The sequence below is a fragment of the Cygnus atratus genome, chromosome 3, assembly GCF_013377495.2.
Source record: "Cygnus atratus isolate AKBS03 ecotype Queensland, Australia chromosome 3, CAtr_DNAZoo_HiC_assembly, whole genome shotgun sequence".
Lineage (NCBI taxonomy): Eukaryota > Metazoa > Chordata > Aves > Anseriformes > Anatidae > Cygnus > Cygnus atratus.
Genome location: NC_066364.1, coordinates 56937583 through 56963774, shown reverse-complemented (window position 1 = coordinate 56963774; position 26192 = coordinate 56937583). Strand labels below are relative to the sequence as shown.

The following is a 26192-nucleotide window of genomic DNA, read 5'->3' as shown; positions in this document are numbered from 1 at the left end:
GGTCATTGGTCTGAAAATGCAGCTGTTTATTTAGGATGTTAATCAAAGGATTGTTGCTTCACTTGTAGAGCCAAACTTAAAAGTTTTGGCCTTGTCATATTTGGGCTTCAATTTCTTCAGCTGCAAAGAAGAAATGATACCTATCTCTTAGGAGTGTCGAGGTGTTTAATTCATAGATGTTTACAATATGTTCTCAGCTTTGGCTGAAATTTCTGGCTTCTTACTTTGCACACGCAAGCCTTCATGTGTAACTCTGTTCTTGGCACTACATTCAGCCTTGCTTTATATGGGATTCTCTTATATACATCAGATTGTTACGAAAACATCTACTGAGTCATGGGTGCAAGTGTGGTAACAATTTATTCTAGTCACTTGTATGACGTTTCCAAGCACAGATTTCAAAGGCAGATTGGGACAAGTTGGGAAGTCATTTCTTTTAACTTTCTGATTTCTGCTCTCCGACTGAGGAGATTAGATTATTGGAAAACATGCTATTAGCGCTGGCTTGTGACCAAAGGATCTGCTTTGCATTCTGCAAGGGGTGCTGTACTTGCTGTAAACGAAGGAAAAGAGTTGGTTAAGTTACTCCAGCAAGGAATGTTCCCTTTGGGAATTGTCCACAGCAAACTAGAACTGTGGTTGGTGAGCAAAGAGCAACAAGGAGAAGAAAAATAACAAAAAAGGTCAGAAATTTCAGGGAAATAAAAGGCCCTTTTTCTTCTCTATACCAAGCACCAAGTTAACAAGATTTAATGTTTGTTGATCTGTTTTATGCTGCTTTCTGCGTACCCAGACCCAACTGAATAAAAACCTAAACGATTACCATGTCAGCCCATGCTTAAATTCCTCCCCATTCAAAAACTCACATCAGCATATGGTTACCTTCACACATGTGTTACAGACCCCTTGACTTCAATTAGACCTAAATACCTGATTAAAATTAAGGACACATTCTTGAATAGAGGCTCTTGTGCTTGGAGCAGACACATATCTTCCTGAAGCAGGCAAAAGCCTGACTGTTAACACACTAACCCAAACTTTGAAAAGAATGCATAGCACTTATTATCCTTTAACTAATTCAAAGATTTAACTTTTTTTTTTTATTCAACTTTTCAATATTTTAGATAATTTCATAGTAAAGAACAAAAAGCTTCAAATATTTGCAACATGACTGTTTTCATTTTTCTTCAGAGGAGCAAGAACATTATTCTTTTTTCTTTAACAGACAAAAAATAAAAATAAAAATAAAAATAAATCTCTTTCCTTATTCTACAGAGAAAAGCATGGCTATGGGAATACAAAATGCTTAATGAAAGGGTTTGGTACTATTTGGTACTACTTGGCTCTTTAAAATTAATGTTCATGCTTTTTAAGTCACTTTCATAACATCTGGGAGTAAGATTCCTCTGGTGCTTACAATTAGCAGCCCAGTTTCTTTGTGACTGTGCAGGAGACAAAGCACAGATGATAGTTTTGGTGCTTTTTAACATAAAGATTTTCAACTTTGAGATTATCGTTTAATTTTATCAAGTAACTCCTAAACTGTATTCTGGTAGGAAGGAAATCAGATTGCTTTGATTTCAGTAAGAATCAAGCTGGTGTCCTGGAGAGTCTCTCTTTGTTAATCTTTAAAGTATCTTCTTCAGCTTGAATCTGTTGTTTACTGTGTAATACTTTCCATACCAACATCATATGTAACACTTCACATGGGAAAAAAGCCAGTACAACAAAGGTGTTCTCACAGAAAGTTAGAAAGAGGTGTTCAAAGGGAAACCAAGTGAAAAGGAGGTCAAATGATTGGGGAAAATGATTACAATGTTTTTCACTGATGTGAAAATGAGAAAAAGTATAATTATCACAAACCATATTGTGATTTCGACCATCCTTAAAAAACCCTGAGAACATGATATGATCAAATCACAGCAGCAGCAGTAACAATAACATTCCAGATATATATGCAATTCTATAGGACCTGTTATCCTGAGGTCCTGAAGGCAATCAGGTAAGATCCAACTCTGTGATGTAAGAGCTTTTACACTTTATTCTTTTAAGGGGTCATATTACTTTTTAGATCACTGAAGTAGCTCTTTAGCAGCAGATGTTTGAAAAAGAAAGGGAATGCATTGCCTGTCTGATAACCACCATAGCCAGTCTGAACTTATAAATTTGGGGACCCTCTAGAGCAGCTGGGCTCTTACCAGAAAACCCAACAAGGTTGCTGTTGGCCTCATTATGCTTTATATTACAGTGAAGAGATGTGGCTGTCCCAATGCCCATGATGAAGCAATAGTTCAGTACTAGGAATTCAGAAGGGCCAGTGAATCACTCTACTGCTGTTTTCTTCCTCTGAAGATCTTTAAGCTTTGAAGTATCTTGATGGTACATAATGCCTGAGAGCTGCTGAGGCAGGGCACAGCATTAGGCAAGCTGCACAGGGACATCTGCTTTCAGGCCACATCTTCGTGGTCTTCACTTACATCAGGAACACAATTGCTTGGTCTCTACACAGGAAAAATTCTGTGGTAGACCTAATTCTTTCTTCTGCTATGACATAAGCAAGGAACAGCTCTATGAAAGTTTAACACCAAAAAAACTATACTGGCACAAAACAGGTGTGAGAACAGATACATTAAAGCCTCAGTCACACTTGCATTAGAGATAAAAAGCACAGTAAATTCTGTATCTAGGTCAGAGGAGTGTTTTCTTCAAAACTAGCCTCACCTGAGACTCCAGAACAGCACCTCTTTCTCTAGGTGGAAAAAAACAATCAGTGTGTAATTAGGAGTTCCCCCTAAAATATCTGATGCTAAAAATCTACTTGTTATTGTTAGTAAGATACAGCAGATCAGTGGTTGGAAATGGGAATCAGTGAGTCTCAACCACGTTATCCAAAGCCAATTCAGAAAACCTTGCAAATTAATCATTGCAGTAGTCTCAGGGGAGGCAGTATAATCTCAGTCATATGTGTGCTTCAAATAAGAGGTCAGACATCTTTGTAAAAGTATGCTGTACCTCAACCATAAATTATTGTGCCTGAGAAAGGAACCATTGAGTGGGTCCTAGACTTTTGCTAAGCAGGCGGTCATGTTACCCTCTCCCAGCAGGCCCTCTGGCCTTAAAACCCACAAGATCTCTCAGGTAACACAGTCCGCAACGCACTGCAGATGCTGCAAGTGCCAGCATTGCTGCTGTGCTCTCATGTGTGCAGTTCTATCTGCCTGAGGAGCACCTTCAGGCATCCATCCCTCTCTGCTGCGTCCGTGGCTGGGGGGTGCATGCTCTGACAACTCAGCAGTGTGTTAACATTTTTTCTTTAGATAGCATCAGCAATATCATCATTTTCTTACTCACAGTGAGTTGTATAATGCTCATGAATCTGATTTTGATGACATAGAAAAAGAGAATGAAATAATTGTGGATAAAAGCAAATAAAAATGCCATATTTTTAATATAGGGTGATGATCCAATATTTTCTTTGTGATTTGAGAACTACTTGCTTCACAGGAGTTTTCAGAAATAAAATAAACTTCAGTTTCCTTAAAACAAACTCCACATTGTTGCCTTATGAACAAAATTGGATTTTTATGTCTCATAAGGTTTCAATGTAGCATATCTGCTGGATGAGGCATCAGTGTAAGCAAACAGATGGTAGAAGACTTGTTGATTTTACCACAATATATTTGTGCAGGATAGAGAAGCAGAGAATCTCAATAAAGTATCCTTTTGATTTCAATTAATTTTCTCTTACTGGGTCTTAGCCACTTGTCTAATGCAGTTTAACATTCATATGAAATTACTGACAAAACAAAAGAAAATGGACAGTACCTTTTCATTTTTTAAAACCTAAACATTTATCTAAAATTCTTCAACAGTATGGTCTCTTCCTCAGTTTGTTTATTCTTTATATCTGAGAAATTTAAGAAAGCACTGATAAATTAGTATTTTAAAGAGGATGTGAAAACGGAATGTTGTTTCATGTGTAAATGGAATGAAATGACGAAATACTCCCCCTCTTTCAAAAAGCAGAAGGGATAACAAGCCAAGTTATTCACTGCTCCTGTCTTGTCTGAACTACGCCATGCATTCCACTCGGTTTCTTCAAACCAGCATCTCTGAGGCATGTTTAAGGTGCTGTCTTATATAGAACATGTAGACACTGTGACCTTAAACAGTATAGCCCCTCAGCCAGCATGGCTATGAGCAAAAGAAGAAAAATGAACTTCATTATTATAAACTCTCTTTTTACACTTTTCTTTCATCCCCAGCAAGCTGGGGCTCCTGCTCTGGAAGTGTAAGGCTGGACGCCCACCTCTTGCTGACGCTGGAGTGGTCATTCACATCTGGGCTAAGTGTCTGTAAAGCGCTTCTATTCTCAGTCACTGGTTTCACACTGAAATTGCACATGCTTATGCTGTGACCAACCATATTGTAATGGAATAGCAAATTTTGAGAAACTGCTTTCATTGTGATCACAACATCAAAAGATAAGCGAGAATGGCCCACAGCATCACAAACTAAAAGGAGATGATATCCCAACAATTCTGCTGAAATGATGTATAATTAAAAAGTCTGCTGCCCTTGAACATTCAAGCATGGCTCTAAAGTAGAAATTAGGATTTCTGGAGGTTCATTTCCCTGTCAACTGCATTGTAGTAGTTGACTACTGCCTCTGCAAGATTTTTGTCCAATTTTAAAAATCAAAGTGCCTGCACTTACGGACCCATGCTGGGTATCACCTTCCCTTTTTGTAGGCTCTGAAGATTCAGATATCCATGACTAATCCAGCAGTCCAGTATCCTCAAGAATTAAATGGGTCTTGTTGGGTTTAACTCTTCTACAGATGGAGAGAGGAGATCCTCTGGGCTTGGGGACAGCAGGCTTTGTAGTCACTGGAGGCAATAGACATTTCTAGAGCTCAGTTTATCTGAACTACCTTAAACCTCTAGCTAGAGATGAGATTGTCCAGTAACTTCTATTTTATGTCCAATTACTAGCTTGGTTGTTAGTGTTTATGCTTTCAGTTCCTATGGTCAAGGAAGATGATCAATTAGTTATTTATTTGGGTCAAATTTTCACAGTCCTAGCAACATCAACAAAGCCCTACCAAATTATCCAGTGGAAGATTTGTTCCTTGCCTACTGAAGAGGTATGACCACCTGGGCTTCAGCAAGATTTGTAAGTGATCTGTGTGTCTTTAAACGCAATCACTACCATTGGCTAGTGTTAGAAAAGAATTTCTCTACCTCCTTTTTGCTTTTCATATAATCATTACAATGGCTTATTGAAAACCTGTCAAGAGGATAAATAAGAAAAATGGACTGATATTTGTATGGGTTTTGAAAGGTGCATTCTTACTGCTGCTTCTTATTGATATTATTATAAGGAGAATGTTTACAGAACTGCTGGTGCTAGTGGAGATATCTGTGTAACTAAGCTCAACCCCTAAATTAAATTGACTATGCTATTAAAAATTTTGCTGTCTGCAATTGTAAGAAAGATTCTGGTTCATCTTGATTCAACAATATCAGCATTTATCAGAAAAGAAACTATTTCTCCAGACAGAAACTCAAAAATTGCCCTCAATTTCATATCAACAGTTCCTTAGGGGAATTTTCTGCAGAGCAACTCCATTTGCTTTCAGCGATCCAAGCCCACTAGCTTAGAAACATTCCTTACTAATGTTCCTCTTCCTTGAAGACACTGTCTAGTCTGCCCTTCTGTAGCTTTTCCAGGGAATGAGCATTGATTCTGTCTGACTTCCCAAAGCTCCCACATATGCACACATGGAGGTACAGAAGAAGATAATTCCCCTTATCTCCTACCTGGCATTCATCATCCTTGCCACTGTCAAGAAACTCATCTCTCTCTCCTCCTGCTGCCTACTGTCTCTAGAGGTGGAAGAGTGTTGGCACCTGGAAGCCTATGAACAAGTTCAGAAAGAGCACAGCCCAGACAAGACTTCATGGCTATCTGTCTCCTGCTTTTGGATGTGAATGATGGCCAATGATGGTGAAAAGCCAGAGCTCCCACCAAGACCCAGTCTGTAGCAGTCATTCTCTGACAGATGGCTACTGACTTCAACCAAATGTCAGAGATGGCCCAGTCTCAGCAGCACCTTGAAAAATGCACTGCACCCACTGGAGTCAGGCACATCACCACCTATGCTTCAAGTCTACCTCATGCTTGGGAACCAGTTCTAACAACGTTGCTTCTTTTGTGCTGCATACGAGTTGACTACACAGAGAGGGAGCTGGAGCAGACATCACCCTCCTCCTCCGTCTATACACCAACCCAGCATCTGAACTAGTGAGGAGGGTGTTAATTACTTCTTTTGCTACCTCTCTTTCTATTTAACTTGCTAAGGCTTGCTTCAGGTCATCACAAACATTATTTCTTCTCCTCTCCTTTCTCTGGGAAACATGCACTATCAGTCTTTACCTTAAAAAGTTTCATCCTTCTTCCCTGCTGCGACACTGAAGCCTGTGGCTCCATAAGCCACAGCAAGAAGTGATGAGAAAATCCAATGAACCAGCATGTTTCTGCTCAGCAGCTCTCACCCAGCTCTATATACGATGAATATTTGGCAGCTCAACTGGTGGCTAGTGGCTTGCGGCACCACGTTGGGCTGCCACGAGACAGGCGTCAGATATGAAATGACCGCAACACCACCACTCCAAATGCTGGGCTGCTGCAGCGAAATTGTGATAAAAAATGACACATGCAGATGCCACAAGGGACAAAGTGAAAGGAAAGGTTGAACTGTGCCCCACTATGAAAACATTCATCTTAACGAACTCCTTGGCTTTGTGGAGTTGCATGAAGCAAGTCAAGCGACTTGCTTCTACGAAGAGGTATTAGCTCCCCACCAATACACTGCCCTGGGGACAGAATTCATGACAAGCCGAACTGTGTGTTTAGGGGATGCTGTCCTGGGCTAGAGTGATGGACCAAGTCATCAACCTGCAATTTGTAGAACAGCAGAGGTCTGCATCGTTTTAGATACTGGAATATGTATATATATACCTGCTATTCACTGAGTCTACTGGAAAGTAACTTCTGTCAGTGTTACTTCTTAAGTATCTTACTCTCAGGCCAGGAACACCGGAAGTGTTCATTCCTTCCCTGCTATCAGTATCACCCTCCACAGTGAATGCTCCAGATACTGTACAGTCAGGAGAAATTTACAATATGGAAAAAGTTAAAAATTCCACCAGAGCAGTGCTCGTTTTTTCCCCTTTAACATATGACAATACTGCAAAGCCTGTTCTTGAAGCACTATGATTGGGGGAGGGCTTGGAGTTGTGCTTTTTCATTGGCTATGGTGTTTTGTTTTGTTCTGTTTTGTTTTGTTTTTAATGTATTTTTCAGGGGCAGGCCACGGAAAGGCAAAAAAATCCCAACTAGAGCTTTGAGTACTTTTGCAGCCTGATACAGATCAGTTAAAATACATTGGTTAGGATACTTTCTTAGCATACCCTACCCGTTGCTGTCTAGAAGATTTGCAAGCAGAGTGCACACATTACAGAATGCTGTCTCTGCGCTGATTATTTATAATGATAACACACTGACGCTCAAATTACACTGTGTTCTGCCTGCTGCCTTCTATCTTGTCCTTCCCTACAAGCAGCCCAGAGGTAGGACGTTCATATGTGCTTGTAAAGTGCCTATTGCTGCAAACATTAATAAGAGCTATCACTTAGGAGCAGTTACTTACACTTTGTTTAATCTCTAATGGATTCTTCTAAATATTTACAGTAGAACAGTTGTCAGACCAAATGCTGGAAATCACTGGCATCTTCCCAGAAGCCAAAAGGAAGAAGAAAAGAAAAGAAACCCACTCATTGCATTCTTCTGTGGGGTTTTAGCAAGTCAGGGTCTGCATTCTGTAATGTGGTGGCGCTGAGCACAGGTACCTCCAGACATTTGTGCACACACCAGCCTCGAGCACCACAACTGTGCTTCAGCCACATAAATTTGCCTTTACTCTTTCTAATTCTGAGGGAAGTGGCTGTTTGCTCCGCAGACCCTGAAGTAAATAAACTATCTGAAAGGCCAGCGTCTGCTACAAGAGATGGAGGATCTCCAAGCTGTTCGGGCTGTAGGGATAGGGCAAGATGCTGTTTGTTCCTGGTTGTGCTGCACACCACAGGTGGGGAGTATCTTGGCTGTTAGATCTGGAGCCTGCATCGCTGTGAGGGAGATGTGCAGGAGGGACACAGGACGGGGCAGCAGAGAGAGCATGTGGCTCCTGGGAGGGACCTCTGTGCCAGGCAAGTGACCGACACATGGGGCCCTGGGCAGACAGTGAGGAAGGGAGGCAGGAGCAGAGGAAGGATGGCAGCTGCACCACTGCCATAAAGATTGCAGAAGTGCCAGCACGTTGGAGGGAGACCTGAGACAGAAGGTATTTGTGCAGCTCTTCAGCTCCCACTGTGACACAGCGCATCACAAAAAGGCTCTAAGGGTTGTTGTCTTGCTTTGGAAAAAAATCCACTGATTTTAAAATGAGAGCTTTGCCTGAGTAAAGCTCAGTATCTGTGATACTTGCCCAGTTATAGAAGTTTTCTGTAGTATTTGCTATTGTAAGGGCATGCCCTAATTTTGAGATTTGTATGTGTGTGTGAATGTGTGTGTGTGAACGCATGTGCGAGAGAGAGAGAAATCTCACTGCCTAAAACGGTTCTGCCAAGATAAACTTTGGAGCATTTTATAAATTAACTCTGCTCTATGTGTTTATTTTTCTTTTGGAGATTCTAAAAGGAGACTGTTCAACTCATCTTATTAGGGGCAGCATACTTTTTTAAAGAGAAAAATAAGTTCCTGCTCTGCACTGGAAAGTATTTGCTATTTTCAGCTAAAAGTATTCTTTCCTTCTGACCTGGCATATTAGATAAGATTTATATTTCTGACCTGACATTAGGTAGTTAAGATTTATTCTTTTATATTAACTTTACTGAGCTTGCAAGCTATTCATTTACAGCACAGGGAATATATTTATGGCAGAAGCAAAGAAAGTTCACTACAAAGTAGTAAAATATGTTATTAGGAGTGTCCTGTAGACTGATGAAAATTGTGAGTACCCTTGCAGCTGGCTCCCTTCTGGCTCTTTTTTCCTTCTTTGTTATTTCAACTTTAAAATTTGAATTTGAAGTCAGTTTCAACAGTGAATAACTTAAAAGAGTCCAGATGATTCTAATATATCCACGTATATGTATATGTGTGTGTGTATGTGTTGTGATTGAGAGGTGCAGGGAAGGGGATAACAAGTGACTTGAATTCTCTCTGTGTTCTGCTGGCAATGACCCAGGCATAAGTAACATTGGACCTTGCTCTCCTGCCAGTATAAATCAGGAGTAACTCCACTGAGGTATGAAGCTGGTGTGTGAGTGAGAGCTGAATCAGATCTATAGCTTTCCTATGTCCAAAGGTGTGGGCCCAGGCAATCTGTTAATGTCCAATTTACTTAAAGAGGAGAACCGCAGACTATGATGGAAACCTGGAAGCACTTCAAGCCTCTATAGACAGAGGCCTCCTATTGAAATCAGTGACAAAACCTCCCATTAACTTCAATAAGAGCAGAATTAGGCCCTAAAAATGGCTGGAAGCCAAAGGACTGGATGGCTCATGAAATAGGTAATAAGAGCTGATGACTTTCACCAATAAATCACCAACGCAAACCTGGCTGTGCTCGGTTTATACTCAAAATTGCTTTCATCTGATGTTTGTTTGAAACTGTCCACATTGTAAAACCTTCTGGAAGAACTGGCAGTCGTGATAGCTGTCTCAGCAAGAGGCCGACGGCTGGACCGGGTGTGGTATCTCTTCCATCCCCACGTCATCAGAGGGAGTCCATCTTATAGAGAAGCGAGAAGCACTGGCCCGCCCATAGCGAGAGCCGTGCTTGGGTTCTGTCATTAACCAGAGGTTTTCGATTTCAGAAACTGTCAGGCTAGCTCTGTAAATCCACTTAGGCTGAAAATATTGGGGGAGGGGGTTACTGTAGCAAGCCAAGAGGAGGAGGAGATGTTTCCATTTGTAGACATTATTCAACTGCTGTCACAAGAGAGAAAGAATAGAGATGTGCAGAGCTTTGAGGAATTCAATGTGTTGAAGAAAGGGCTTGGCATACGGAAAGCTAGGACGATCAGACATTACGAAAGCTAGGAATTGCTTATAGAGTGCAATGTGTTGCAGTTCAGCTGAAGAACTGCACTGCTGATCCCTTCCGTGACACCGCACCACTCTGCAGCTGAGAAGGAGGGTTTTGTAAGAGCCCTACTAAACTGAGACCTGTTGTTCTGCTATCTGAGCATCTAGCAGCACTCCCTGACAAACTTTTGGGGAAATGCAAAACATTATGGGGAGGACTTTTGACTTTCCTCCCCCCTTCCCCCAAATATTTTTGCAATCAGTAAACTTTTTCTGCTGGTCCCTGAAGGATCCTGTCCTACTTCTTGGAGAGCAGTAGACAAACTGGGTGAATATTTTGGTACCTGTGCTTGGCCTAACAGCCCTAGATGTGTTTGATGCCAACTAGCAAATTCATAATAGTTCAAGGCTTTCCAAATGGCACCCTTTATGTCCTTGCATTTGATAGCCCTCAGGGCTATGTACTTTATTAGAGCATGCAAGTTTTTCCAGCTCCCTCTTTACTTCTACCAGGCCATGTCAGACAACTGCTCCAAGGATTCATATTTTCTTTCTGTATACACAAAGATTCATAGCTTATTTTTACAATGTGGCTTTGTAAATCAAAGAAGCCATTCACTGCTTATTTTTTCTCACCCAGAAACCCACTGCTATCATCAAGTCATCACACCATGGCTCAAGGGCATCTGCTCTCTTTCCACCACTTCTGATCAAAACGCTGAGCTCAGAACCACAAGTTGCAATAACTTGTGGCTTGGCATCAAAATGGAAAAGTATGCCAAGGGGGGAATCTGCTTATAGGTACTAAGTGGGAGGGAGGGTAAGGGAATACTAAGGGAGAATTCCTTTTGGGTGACACTAAGGAAGAACAGGAATTGGTAGTGATGGGAATATTTCAGAAAGTTATTTTAAAAAATCATATGAGAAGGTGCACAATATTTATATCCCGCATAACGTTGTTGCATATTAATTCTGTCTGGTGTGTCTACTTCGGTTCACTGCATTCACCTGCTAGTTCTTGTTTCCAGTAAGCTTGAGTTGGATCCAGGCATATTATGGATAGTGCGGAGGACATGGTGCATGTCTGTATTATATCAGGCAGACTAACGGAGCTGATCTAGAGTTCCTCTACCCCTTGCCACTTCTGAAAATGCAGCACTTTGGGTCTATCCCTGTGCTTACTCTTTTTAGCTGGCCACTATCCATGCTAGTATGGCTTGGTGTATGTTCTCATTCTGTAAATCCCTTCAGTCACTACATTGAAAAGTAGTGCCAAAGTTCATAGATATAGAAAAAGAGGGAAACGGAAGCTTGGTAACTATAACTGAGGAGATAATACAGTAGGAGAAAGCTCATGAGTGCTGGATGGGGTGAAAAAGCATGGGGAACACAGTGAAAGTATCCCTCCCACACTTTTAAATGGCAAATTACATCTGTTGTTTGACAAAAGAGGGTGAAATAGCCTCACTACCCTTACCAGCATCTCGTGAAGAGAAGTGCAGACCGCATGGCTCTCTTTTGCTTGGTGAGTGAGGACAAAAATCCCCCACCAAGTATCATGGTCTTTTTTAATAGCCTATATAAACATTTAGGCTGTATTCTGAGGATATGCAAATTTCATGTTGGCAGAGATCTGCGAGTTATTTGCTTCCCGACACAAGCTTTAACTAGAAGCAGAATCAATCCGTTAACCTTTGGGAGATGTTTATTCTGCATAAACCAACTCCCAGTAGAAACAATGCTGAGACTCTAATTGAAAACCTTGTGTTAACCTGGCATATGTCTTATGATCATGGTATTTTTGTCATCTAATAAATGATATGAAAATCAATATTCCCTGATGTTTCCTCAGCACATACAGATACAGATACACATGGACACATGGACATACGTTGCGATAATGTTACCAGCAGTGCTGCTGAGTTATCACAGGGGAACATGAAGATCCTTCTCCACCACCACTGAATTGCCCTGCCCAGAATCCATCCAAACAATTGTTTTCTTTCTCCTCGTTGACTCAGATGTCCAGCCTGGTGATACATGCCTCATGAAAAGCCAGAAAGTTTTACCTGTCCACGACCAAAAAAGTTTTAAGCATATCAGGCAACACAGAAAGAGAAGGGGATCCCCTACCAAGCTTCCCATTCAATTTTTGTTTTAATTTAGTGTTTGATTTAAACTATGCAGCTAATGATTTTGTTTACTGTGACCAAACAGACCATAAAAACAGTGGGAGAAAAGGTGGAGTTTTCAGACAGACCAAAGTTTTGAAACAAAATTTCTTGTATCTAGGGTTATCTGTCCTTTATGTCTTAAGATGATTTCAAGTGAGAACACTTAAAGAACATGTCAATACCTTTAATTCTTGCTTGAGTCTATGTGAATTTGTATGCACATATATTATGTAAACTGTATATAGATGAAGATATGAAGGGCAGGGAGAAAGGGAGAAAGACACAGTTGACTAAATATATGGGCATGCATAAACATATTTTCAAACAAAATTGTGTATTTGGGTAATATTTTGTGAATGGCTTTAAACACTATCCTGCATTTTTGGTATGTCTGTGGTTTTCTGACACTTTTGTCAAGTGTTATAAATGATGGTCAAAAGGATCTTTTTAGGAGATCGTAGGCAAATATTGCATAAAGTGTATTTTTTCCATCTCAAGGATGACAGCTCTAGGCTTGTGTCTTGTGTGATTCTAGGGAATGAAATATGTAAAAGAGAGAACTGGGAGACAGTGAGCACAAGATGGAAGACTTCTGAATAAGCTGTCTTATATGCAATACTGCAATTTCTGTGGCTGATCTGATCTCTTTTGGACAAGATGTGCCCAAGGTCTCTGCATATCCCAGATGAAAAACACAGGCCCTTTTCAGTGCACACAACGGTAACCACAGACAGTCAGGAAACCAGGATGGAAGACTCAACCAAGAAATTCCATAGACAAATAACTTATTCTTCAAGACAACAAATTTTACAAGGCTTCAGAAAGGATCATGGCCTTACTTTTGTAATGTTCAGTGGTCTTTTAGTGGTAACTGTATTTGAAATCCTTTTTTACTTAATCAGTAAATCTGGGAAATGCAAGAGAAGACAACTCTTTTGATTAATCTATTTTATCTGGACTCAGATGTGATTTACACAGAGGAAAAAATGAACTTCTCCTAGCACTGGTTAGGTGGGAAATTATATGATTTCACGAAGAGGTGAATGGCAGCTTGTTTTCATCTTGGAAGTGTACAGTCTACAGTTTCCTTTGTGGCAAGCCAGATCTTGGCAAACCCCCCATTCACATTGTTCCACACCTCCATAAAGCTGGGGAAGACCTGTGTTCTTCAGAGTATCCAGCCACAGCACACAAACAAATTGCAAAAGAAAGCTTATGTCAAATCTTCTCCATAATTTTCATGTTGATGGAGCCCACTTTGGCCCTTAAGACATCACATAATCATAAAACATGTCACCATTTGTTACATTATTTCCTTAAATATACTTAATTCAGAGTTAGTAATGTAACAGCTTCTTCTTTCTGAGAATTACTCAGATGAAAGGACATGGTGCCCATTTATGGAAGAGAAACAGCTTTCTCAAATCACATAAATTTTGTAGGTTGTTACCAGAAATAGATGATACCAACAGAGAAAGGAAAATATTTTTGTCCACAATATATACAGGGGAATTCCTTTTTACATTTACCTCTTACTTAAAATAACTTTAGTCTTTTCTTAGAAAATAGTACATGACCTAAGCAGCCATAAGGATGTCCTCTTGCTGATATTCACTCGTACCTGAAGCCTACCAACAACTTCTTACATGACTGAAGCTGCTCCTCAGTGGATAATTTAAATAGCACATTTAAAATATTTTATCTGTAAAACCAGGATCTTGGACTTAAAAATACTTATCCAGGATGTAGCACCAGTTATATATTCTATGCTCTCATACAGAATTGCACGTTCAGTTTTAATACATCCTCAACTCTGAAACTCATTAAATGCTCAACTCTTCATAAAACAGAAACCTAAAAGACAAATGTGTGACTTCATTTTGGACTGCAAAACATAACCTATTTCTTTGCAAAATAACAAACTATGTAATTTATTTACCTTTCCAGCCAGTAAGATCTTGTCTATCAGATTTTATGACATCTGTGGACACTATGCCCAGTGCCTCATCTTAGCTGATTATTTTCAATGCTGTGTTATATTAAAACTTTCTGGAATCTTCATCCATCTCCATGTGTTTGCTAAATTCATGCACTTAACATCTTCTGACTCTGACTTCATGTTAAATAAATATCCTTTGGTCCCACTCAGTTCTATTTTGCAGGGGTAATTCTTCATTCAGCAGTGTAGCATAAAGTAAAATAAAACCAGCAACCCCTTATTCAGTGGCATAGAAAAAACGTAGTGAAATTAATTATGAACATTCTAGGAAAAGGAAACAAGGTTATGAAACACTTGCCGACACTGGTATTTGTAATCTTCATGAATAAGCAATCCAATAATGCAGGGCAAGTGTGCGTGGGAGGCATGCTCTGAAGAAACTGGCTGTTTTCCTCTCTCTGACCAGTGGAGCTGTTATGAATAAAAAATGTTGTTGCTAAAGGAACCTGTAATAAATCCTGTTGGGAGTATTACATGTGCTGATAACATATATAAACTTTGTAAACATATTAAAGTGTCAGGTTTTAGTAGCTCTGGTTCATGTGGATGTTTGTAAATGTTAGTCAAGAAATGCAATGGAAACCATGTTGCACCAGCTGTTTGCTCCTATGTTTCTGGCTCACATGAGCGCTTTCTCCTTCTCCTTCCTCCAAGGAATGCTATTCCTCAGTTCACAGGGGAGATGAGGAAAAAATGCTCAAATCCTACATCTGCTGTAACTTCCCACCAGAATGCTATCACCAGGAAAGCTGCTCCCTGGTGAGTTATTTTGAGAGAAGTGGGGTGGATGAGCTAGTGACTGATGAAGGAGTAATGCTATTCTGAACATCATTGCTTTGTGTAGTGATGCCCTCAGTCGATGCTTTGGTGAAAGTACTGTTAGCAGCCCTGAGAACGGCATCCAAGTTGCTTTTTAACACATGGAAAGCGTTGGGCGCCTCCAAAATGCACTGACAAAAAAAAAAAAAAAAAAAAAAAAGAGCACACTGAGCAAGGAATTCTCAGCTGGGGTCAGAAACTGATTCAAATCCTAGCTATCCATGAGGTTTGGTGCCCTGGCCCAGCCCTGCAAGCTACTGTGTTCTTTAACAAAGCAAAGGAGGCCTCAGTCATGTCTTTTGAAACACACTGTGAAGGACCAGCAGCCTTGTTACCCTTAATGTATCCAAAAGCTTAGCAGCAAAAATATTCAGCTAGGAGTTGGAAAACTAGGGTAAAGTAACCCTTCTGTCTCACCTGACTCTAGCCCATGTCATCTAAGGTGCTTTGGTTGTTCCCATTAGAACAGGAGAGGAGAGGGCTGGTGAGCCCACTGTCAATAAGCAATCGCCTGCCTGGGGAAACCTGAGCTACCTTTGGAAGAAATTTGGTTTGTTATTTTTGTTAATTGTTATTCTCTGTTTGCTGCCTTTTTACCCAGGGTTTCTGTAAGAGAAAATGTCGGTCACTGCAGAAGAGACCTGAGCTCAGAAGTCTCCTGTGCCAGGTGAGGGCTCAGAGTTGGCAAGCTGACATCTCATGGTAGAAACAACAAAACATCTGAGAAATGCCCATGCTTCAGGGATGAGCTGGCAGTTAAGCAGGGCTTTGAAAGTAAGGGACTCAGGTGTTTAAATCCTGCCCCAGACACACCTTAGGCACCTAAGTCCCGTTCTTGGATCTGAGCCTTGCTGTTTCTCCCCTAGCACTTTACAGGAAGCCGCAGAAATCACACATCATTGCTATTCCAACACTCATCAATGAGCTCCTGTTTTATTTTACAGTGCCCCAAAATCTGCTTTACCCTGCAGGAAACATCAAACATCTGAAATCCCATCTCGAACCTTTTAAGTTTAAACACGAAACATGTCAGGACGTAAAGCTGACACACTATAAGGAGCTTGAAAGGATAATGTTTATAGCAGCACACTACCATAGCTCTGTAAAGACCTGCAGTTCAAGGTTTTGCTTTCATTTAAAAGTATCACTATAAGCATCCCTTTATGTTCTTCCTGAAATTACTCTGCTGTGTGGAGCAGAAGCATCGGCACAGTGCAGGGACCTCGGTGCCACCCCAGTGAGAGGCGAGGTTCCCTTCCCGTCTCTCACCCTTCAGCTCCAATCCCCAGATCAACAGCACTGGAGCCGTGTAAGTTTTGCGCCTCTTTTCCTTGAGCGGGTGCTATTTTTAATCACACAAGTACATAATAACATTTTAAAATGTGTGATCTATAGCTTACAAGCGAGAAATCGAAACACACAAAGATGTTTGTTAGTCAGCTATCCTATAAGCAGTGTTGCTCATTGCACTGTTCATGACTAACAAAAAAATATAAACTGTTAATAAATCCCATTGGATTTTATTATGACAATGTCCAATAAGTAATTATTATGTCACTACCAGTAATTCAATTATTTATGAGAACGTTGTAGATCTTTTTATTATTATTTTATTTATTTATTTATTTATTTTGAAAGAGACAGAACATGTTTTGCATGAACAAATACTCTCTGAATATTTTTATCTGCTGCATTGTTTGTGGTAATAGCAGACAGACAGAATTTTGTATAAAAAAGTATACGGTTTCAGCTGCCTTTTGTCATCTGATAAGATTGTTTTGTTCTGAATTATTTTGGTGAAAAATTGGCAAAGTGATTTTGAGTTGTTCAGAATCCAAAATTAAAAATTAGACAAAAATATTATTATTTTTTTAGACTTTATACCTCTTTCACCAGGCTTTCACAACTTTTAAATTTATTTTAAGAGCAAAAGAGACAACTTTATTGTAGGGGGGGGAAGTTCTTAAGAACCCCTATGGTTTTACTGGATTAGTTTTCCGAGTAGTCACTGTCTATAAATGATTGAATATGAAATGATAGACAGCTTATTAACGTTAGTGGATAACAGCAAGAGTCAAGTCAACATTTGCTTTATTAACTAGAAGGAAAAGTGATCAGGCTAAACAACAGATATTGAGTACATCTGATTTTTAAGTTTTCACTCAATTTTTGTTGATTAGATATTAGAATTTAACTTGTCTTCAGGAAAAACAAAACCAAAAACTTTACAGCAAGAAGGAACAGACCAGGGATTTGCAAAGGCTTGGTACACTAATTACAAGCTTAAAAGAATAAAATAATCTCAGCGTTAACTGTATTGACTTCAGTTGGGTCAGTAGGTGAAAGTAGTAAAATAGCTGTTCTTTTCGTACGCTTAAGAAGGGGATTGCCTCCCAATGAGATGATATATCAGAGTTTTGAAAGGTACAGGGCATTGTTTTTTCTTATATAGGTGTCATACATATTTGGATCGTAAAATTTTGCAAGTACTCTAGCACAAGACTTCTTCCAAACTCAAAATCTTTCCTGAGATCCTGCAGAAAAAGAGCCCTCTCCAGCTCCACGAAACTCCGTGGGATCTTCTCCACTGAAAACTATGGGGGCAGGTTCAAGCTCTAAAATCATCACATTAATTCTATTTTGTTCTTTCTGCAAAGAAAAACAGGGCTTTTTATATATCTGCTGATATACATCCTATATCAATGGTTTTGAGAAGTGGTGATGATATATGCATTTACAGTTTAACAGAAATTTTAAATAGTCTAAGAAATGCCTTCAGCAGCTGAAAGGAAAAAAAAAAAAAAAAGAAATTATCACCATTTCAGATGTCAGATATGAAATGGGAACTGGTCTGTAATGTTCTTTACTCTCACATGCTAAGGCTCTTGGGACAATAATACACATTGTTCCACAAGCAGATGGTATACTTCAAGCACGGGTCTACGTGCACATATAGTTTAAAAACAAAACAAGACAAAACAAAAATTAAGCTAACTACCTTGTAAATCTTTTAATGCTTTCAGCAATGGGTAGTGTTTTTCTAATATTTAATTATTTAAGATATCACTACTATAAAATATGTTCACAGTTTATGAAAATACAATGAAACAGTCCTACAGCTGCTTTTGTTTCTAATGACTGTAATAGGAAATTTACAGTCTATTTCGAAACAAACAGGATCTCATCCAAAAATGAGAAATACAGTTTCATTGCAAAAAAAAAGATGCACTTGTCACCAGGAAAGTATTTACTCTGACAATACAAATATGCAATCATCACAGAAAAAAAAAAGTATCAGCAACATACAAATACTTTGAAAGAGAAAACTAACAGTGAAAATAATTTAATCTTGCCCAAGGACAGAATCAGCTTACTTGATGGCTGCTTACTTGGCTAACTTCTGCCCTAAATTATTGCACTATGATACTAAATTATTTCCTTCAAAACCAAAAAAAAAATGTTAACAACACCTATTTTATGTTTAGACTATGTTATATTACTATCTGTGCCATGCCAGCCCTAAACATACATACAGGTACTAGAAATATACATATCGATGGTGAACTATTAACAATTTTAAAAGTCTCCAAAATGTAGCGTTGTTTTAATTAATAATGTAATTCCTCTTTTCCTGTTGCAAAAGAAGTAAATTTTAACTCTGTGTGGATGACACCCTTCCAGAGGGTGTAAAAAAAAATGAGGGCATAATTTTGCCAGTTTGCATTCTGTCATTTCTCTTCTGTTTTATTTCATACAGCCATGTTTTCAGTCATGCAGTCACACACTGACTTAATTTTGGACTTGTACATGGCTGTGTGTGAGGAAGACAGAGAGGCAGAGAGTTGGCCAGGTGGATCCCTCCACTTGTGACCGTGACCAGGAGCGGACGCTGTAAGAGCCGCTGTCCTGCGGCAGCGGAGGAGCCCAGAGGAGCCCATGGAGGGGTGGCTGAAGGAGCAAATGCCTTTATGGTGACGGCGCTGCTGCTTTGGGAGCCCCGGGACAAAGGGACAAAGGCAGGACACAATTGCCAGCATCAGGCCCCAATGGGCTACCAGTATCATGCACCATGGCACGTTGCAACTCGCTGACAGTTTTACACCCTGGTGTAGGAGCCGCGATACAAACGCAGAACTTTCTATCTATTTTCTGTCACTGTGTTTATTCTGGTGATTCCCAAATTTAGCCCCCGGCTCGCTCACAGCCCACAGGGTCACGGCAAATGCTCCGGAGGTCATTCACAGAGCCGTATTAAATAATGCTTCATTTCCAGCAGTTAAAAGGTCAATGAGAAAGGTGTACAACTGTCGGTACTGAGTTTTGAGGGTTGCTGGTGATCTGCAGAGCCAAAATATTTTGGAGCTATTGACTTAATCCTACTTCTTTTCTAAGAAAACTGTACACACTGGCAGGTATGTAGAACTTCTCAATTATTGGTATGCTACTCTATACTTGCTGCATATTAATCTCTCTGGTAGGACCCAAATGAGCAACTCAATTTGTTAATCTTAAGTGCTCTTATCAGAATAAAAACACAAATCTCTTTGCTAATGGCATGTTTGCTTTGAACTTTTATTGATCGTGTCTGCTGTGTCTAATTATGGACACAATCCTCTGTCCACACTCTGCTGTTGACTTCGGACGAGTTTCACCTCTCTACAGCCAACTATGTGTTTACCATATGAGACAGAAATTTAGGATGCTCAAGCTGGTAAATGCAGTAGGAGTTTGGGGAGTGAAAGACCAGACTTTTCTCCTAGTAAAGGCTACTTTGACAATACAAAATAAGTAATACTTCAGGTCCAGGTCCTTCTGCTGGGGTAAATTAAGAAAAAAAATTCAATTTATATGAGCTGAGAGTTTGGCCCAGCATATTCTGAATTAGTCAGTTCAGGCTTTGTTATTCTTTTCTCCTAAAATACGGCCGCATACAACATGATAGATTCTACACAACATAGAATAGGCCCTTGGATATTTAACAAAATGAAGTAACGTGGGCTCACTGATTCATTGCTTGACAGCGAGTAGTTTGGGCTGCATTTAAAAGCGGACAGGTAGAATGGAACTTCGAAAGCACGTCCCCAGCAATGGGACTAGGATGAACGCTTAAAGGAAGCTGATGAGGAAAAAAAGAAATGGAAATCCAGAGAGAACCTTCCATGTAGCAGACAGAGGGCTTTGACAGGTGTCTTCTTTATCTGCACACTGACACTTTTTCAAGTTGCAGTCTTCATGAATAACTATTTATAGATTTTAAAAGCTAAAATACTAAGTGCAAATGGTGACCCTAACCTCTGCTATAATAACTTCCATAAACACTCACACTAATTTTTGCTTTGCACCCAATACCCAGTGGTTACACCAGAGCATGGCTTACAGCCAGCCTGATCCGAAGACCTCAACCAGCAGACAAGGTGCACCATGCCTAGGTGAGATGCTCTGGTGGTTATTTACCTTCCCTTACAAAACAAGGAGCCAACTTTCCAATAGCCATCCTGCCTATTTCTAGCTGTGATTTTTTTTCAGCCACTTATTCCACTGTGAATTTAGCTCATCTCTCATCTTTTAAACATAAAACTGTGAGCAGCTTCTTGGTACCTTCCTTATGCACCAAACCAGCTAATTTTTGCAGCCGGCAATTCCAGCTGTCGTTCCCGAAAGTTACGCAGCTAAAGGAGGGGAGCTAAGAAAGACCCGGGCAGGACCGGGCGAGGAGCACACGCACGCACAAGCGCTCTCACACACGCACACTCACACCCGACAGCCCCGATGCTGTTAGATAGCGGCTGCCCTGCGCCCAGCAGCCCGGGGCAGCACGGCGGCGGCCTTCCCCCCCATAGGAGTGGCCTGGCGTCCTCCGCGGGGCAGCGGCCGGGCCGAGCCGAGCCAGGCCATGCCGAGCCGAGCCGAGCCGAGCCGAGCCGAGCCGAGCCGAGCCGAGCCGAGCCGAGCCGCGCCGCACCTGCCGCCGGCTGCCCGCCGCGGCACAGGACAGCAGAGGTCGCCGCTGGCCCGGCTCTGGGCCCGGCTTGGCACGGCACGGCGCGCACAAGGTGCTCCGGGGCTGCCTCCGCTGCGAGTCCCCGCCGCCGGGACCCCGCGGTGCCCCCTTTTGCCCCCCAGGGGGGTCCCGTCCCCCCTCTCCCCCTGGCCGAAGCCCTGCACCGCGCCCGTCGGGGGCCGTCGGGGGCCCCCCGCGAGTTGTGGGGCGCGGGGCAGCCGCAGCTTGCGGGACGGCGGCTGCCAGGGTTAAAGGAGAGGGTGGGAAGGGATGGAGGCTGCGGGGCGCTCCATTGCCAAGGACAATAAATCGGCTGCCCTGACGTGTTTTGCTTAGCCCCGGGTGCTCCCTTCGCCGTGGGGAGCGCAGGGCCGTGCTGCGCCCCGCTGCAGGGCTCCGTGGGTGAATCGGAGCTTGTGCGGGGAGGCGAAGAGCACAAAGGAGGCTTTCAGGTGCTGGCAGCGGCGCTCGGGGGAAGGGAGCGAAGGCAGAACGAAAAAAAAAATAATACTAACAGCACCCCCCGCCCCCTCCCCGCGGAGGTAACTCGGCGTACCCCTCGCTGATTAAATGCAGGCTGCCGTGCTTTCTGACACTGCCCCGGCATCTGTCGCCGGCAGGCGCAACCAAAGCGGCCCCGCCGCCGTCGGTGCGCGGAAAGTGCCTGCCCCGAGCTGCCGGGGGCGGCCGGGCCCGGGGCACGTCCCCACGGCGGAGCCCCCCCGGTGCCCCAGGCGGGACCAGCGCCGTCCTGCAGGCGCCGTTCCCAGGGACCCTCCTCGCCTCGGGCCGGAGCGGCGTCCCAGCACGGCACCCCCGGGTGCTGCCCCGGGACCCCCGGCTATGCCCCCGCGACCCCCGGGTACTGCCCCGGGACCCCCGGGTGCTGCCCCGGGACCCCCGGTCCCCTCCCGCCGCCAGCCCGGCCCCGGGCGGCTGCCTGCTGCGGCGGGCATCGGGGCTGCCTGGGTCAGACGGGGCGGGCTCCCTCCGTCCCAGGGGCACTAAAACCGTCCGAAATCTCGGGCCGCAGTCCCTGGGCAGAGCCGGCGAGCCGGGACGGTGCCACCGCGGTGAGCGGAGGCTGGAGGACCCCCCAGACCCCCTCTCGCCGTCGCTGGGCTTGCTCTGCGGTGTTGGTCCGTCCCGGCGGTTCTTGGGGAGGGGGCTGCCCTCTCCGTCCTCCCCCGGATCGCTAAGCGGTGTCCGAGGGTGTAGAAAGGCGCTCGGGGCATGGCGGCCAAAACCAAAGTTACCTGTCGCGTCATCCTGCTTTCCCTTTGGGAAGTGCTAAGAAAGGCAGAGCTCCCCTTTACCGCACATTAAAATAAAAAGGAGCACACGCAGGTCTTCCCGGAGCCGGCGCTGCTCATCCCGGCGAGGTGAGAGAGCCCAGAAGGGGCTGGGAGCTCGCCTCCATCACCCCTCCAACTCAACCAAACTCCCGCAGCAAATCCGCTCGGGCGCGCCGCGGGCGCGGGACTCGCTTCCTAGCGCTAGCAAAGGCGCCGGGGGCACACGGAGCTCCCGAGCAGGTGAACGGCACAACGAGAGGAAGCAGAAGTTATCAAAGTATAAATCTCTTCGCACTTACTTCTTCCCTGTCGCCGTACCCTGGAGGCGTGCTGGCTGCCAATGTATTCCATAAAGTTCAAAGTGATAAAAAACCAAGAAAGCAGTCGCAATTGCATAGTAACCCTTTGAGAGTTCGACTTCTCCTTTTCGTTGGTTTTGTTTTTTCCTTTCCTTTAAAAATAAAAATAAAAAAATCGGGGTGCTAGGCGGCAAGGGATGAACACAGCAGCAGAAATACCTGCACTGAGATCCAAAGCTGGGCTTGGCTGGGCTGGTGGCCTTTGCCTTTTTTTTTTTTCCTTTTTTTTTTCCTTTTTTTTTTCCCTTTTTTTTTTTTTTTTATCCTTTTCCTCGCCCCTCCGCTTTTCCCTATTGCACTTGGAAACCGTCCGGCCCGCTACCTGCCGCAAACCTCAGGGGGGTCTCAGCAGCGGAGAGGAGCCGTGCAGCCGCCGCCGGGGTCCATGCCGTGCCGGCGGCCGGCAGCATGATGTGGGGGCGCCGGGGGGTTGCGTGTGTGCGCCGGGCGGGCGAGGTGCCGACAGGACGGACGGACGGACGGACGGCCGTGAGAGAGAGAGGAGTGTGCGAGGGCGGGAGCGCCGGGGGGGGGCAGGAGGAGGACCCAGCCGCGCCGCCGCCGCCGCCGCCGCTCCGGAGCAGCCTCGCTCTGCGCCGCGGGCACCGCCAGCCGCCGGGCGGGCGCAGGTGGGCCCGGCCCCCCCCCGGCGCTCCCGCCCGCCGCCGAGCAGCCCCCGGGCCGCCCGCGGGAGCCGCTCCGCTGCGGGGCCCCGGGGGAGAGGCCCCGGGGCGGGGCGGGGCGGGAGGGGGCGAGCCCGAGGCGCCCCGCACGGCGGGGGGAGGCTCCCCGAGCCCGGCCGGGCCCCCGCGGGGCGGCTGCGCCCGAGCATCCTCCGGCGGCGGCGGGGGCGGGCGGGGGGCGGCACTTTGTCCGCGGGGGGGACCCGCACCGTGCGGCGCCCCGAAGTCCCCACAGCTCGAAATGGGGATGGGGAGGCGGGTCGGGGTCTCCCGTCCCGTCCCGAGCCGTGCCGAGCCGAGCCGTGCCCCGGGGGTGCCCTCCCCGCCGCCGCCGGGACCCCCAGCGCAGCCCCGGCAGCAGGGGCACGGCTCAGCCGCACCTAGGCGAGGCACGGCCGGCTGTCTGGCAGAAGGGTATCGCGTTTCCTTTCTGCGGCAAGGGTTTCTTTTTTGGGGGAAGGGGGACTTTGGGAAGGGGGAAACTGGCCGCTTGGCTGGACCCAAGCTCGCTTTGCCGCTTGTCTCAGCGGCTATCGGGGGAAGAGAGGGGGGAAAGCCGGATAAAACGGCGCTGATGGCATCAGGAGCCTGGGCGGTGTGAGGAGCAGCCGCTCGATTTGTAACTGTTCTCGTCGGCCTCTCCCCCCCCCGCCCCTCTCCGAGCTGTTAAATATCTGCACCATAAAATGTGGGGGATTTAAAGGTCTGTGGGAGGCTCCCTTTGAAAAGGACTCTGGGGAAAGTCTTTCTAATCCAGGATACTTGAGCCGGATGGGGTGGGATTGCCAGAGAGGCATAAAATAAAAGTAATTCGGCAGACAAGCTGAGGGGCTACGCTGACACGAAGAAAGCCCGTTCGCCTCGCTGTCGGGTTTTGTTTTGCTGTAGACTGAGACTTCTCATGTGCTGGTGCGTGTGTGGAAATGTCGGAGCGAGCCAGGCGAGTGGCATAAATAAACAGGGCTGCGGGGAAAGAACGGGACACGCGTGTGAGCCAACCTGCAGCCAGGCAGACAGCTCGCTCGAGCAGCGTTAGCACCAGCGGGCAGAGAAAGCATGTCAAAAAATAAACGCTCGGCGAGAAACATAAGGAAAACATTAAACAAGCAGGGAGTGCACTCCCTCCCCTCGCCCTGACAAAGCGCGGCTGAGAAACTCCGCTTGCTGCGCCCCCGGCCCTGCCTGCCCGCGTGTCCCCGCCACGCGTGGGGTGCAGGAAGGGGAGAGGGCAGGGGGGACAAAAATCCCTGCCTTGACCCGAGCTGGGGTCTCCGACGAGGCAGAGTGAGAGGATGCCGGAGGGCCGGGCTGCCCCCCGCGAAGCTCTCCATTAGGGGAAGGAAAGCAAAAAGCAAAAATAAAAAAAAAAGCCAGCGGCAATAACAAACCAAACCCATAAACAGTTACTGCAGCCCTGTGATAAAAGGCGAAGATTTATATTGCTGAAATGTGTGGAAGGAGCTCGTTCCAGAGCGGAGCTGTGCCTTGGTGTCGTGCTGCCCATGCCGGCGGTGAGCGATGATGGCCAAGTCAAGGCCACCAGCAGCACAGCCCACAGGGGCCTTGAGGTTCCTGAGGTCAGAGCTGGCTAATGGGGTGTTTCCGTGCCCATCTCGGGGCTTTGGGCTGGATGGCAGAGGTGGGGAGCTGGGGGAGCAGCTGGTGGCCCAGGGCGGCTCCGGGAAGCCAAGGGTTTTGGAGCCCTCTGTTTTACTGAACTGCACGCAACCGGAGACCCTAACATCAGCTAGGAGAAGTTTCTGAAATACTTTTTTTAAAAATAAGTATCTGTTAATCAAAGTGCGTGGTTCTTTCACTATTGCAGTAACTACCCAGTGGTTTCTCTGTGCAACTCTCTGTAGCTGGAAAATGGTATATTTAGTTTTTAGAAGAGCTAATAACTTGGGGGAAAAAAGAGGTGAGCTCAAGATGCTCGATTATGTCCCAAAATAAGACTTTAAGATAATAATATTCAATTAATAGCTGTTATAGTGCTTGCTTAAAATGGCACTCTGGTCATAAAAACTAGCCATGTGAACAGGACAGCTGAATGCTAACCCTTTGTCATTCTTCTCCAGACTGGAAATAGTTTGTGTAAGTGAACAAAAGGGTTGTTAATTTGCCTTTTCAACTCGGGAAGCATGGTAAAGAAGTAAAGGCCTTGGATTAGTTCTGATACATAATTTGGAAATGGAACAGTGTCATACATGAGATCCTTATTTTTCAGGTGCTGCTCCTGGTGCAGATCTCACAGATAAGACTTCCAGCACTGAGCATCGCCACAGATGCGGGTCAGTAATGCCTGCCCAAGTGAGAAGGGCTGGAGGACTGGAGCCCTCATCCTGCGTGAAGGTTGCACAATCCAACGCATTCACTATTTGTTAATTACTAACAATATTCTTGGCAGTACCCAGGACCCCAAATCATTACAGCCTTTGCCCCAGATTTTTTTTTATTTTTTTTTATTTTCCCATACAAACTAAGAGGCAGGCATGGAGTGGGGAAGACATGCAGGGAGGCACACATACAGAAGAAATAACCCAAATCACATATACATGTATGTGTATGTGTGTGTGTGTGTATGTGTGTGTGTGTGTGTGTGTGTGTTTGTATTACTACTCTTTTCCACATTTCCAGATCTGACAGTTGTTACATTTCTCTGTTATGTTTCCTAACATAACCCATTTGTTCTTTAGTCAAATTCAATTTAGGA

The 26192-nt window shown here is 44.4% G+C and overlaps 1 protein-coding gene across 5 annotated transcripts in view; it reads right to left on the bottom strand.

Moving 5' to 3' along the window:
- Nucleotides 1-23366, bottom strand: part of RSPO3 (R-spondin 3) — a 60451-nt gene extending 37085 nt beyond the window's left edge. Inside the window, exons 1-2 of one of the 5 annotated variants that reach the window (XM_035538385.2) lie at nt 23130-23366; nt 22737-22888 (exon numbers count right to left, since the gene is read on the bottom strand). In XM_035538385.2, coding sequence (XP_035394278.1) covers nt 22737-22888; nt 23130-23206 — 229 coding nt within the window. In that variant the 5' untranslated portion in view covers nt 23207-23366. Of the gene's footprint in view, nt 1-22736; nt 22889-23118 lie in introns of all 5 variants that reach the window. The other 4 variants (XM_035538387.2, XM_035538386.2, XM_035538388.2 and 1 more) reach the window with 4 other exon arrangements.
- Between the last annotated feature and the right edge of the window lie 2826 nt (nt 23367-26192).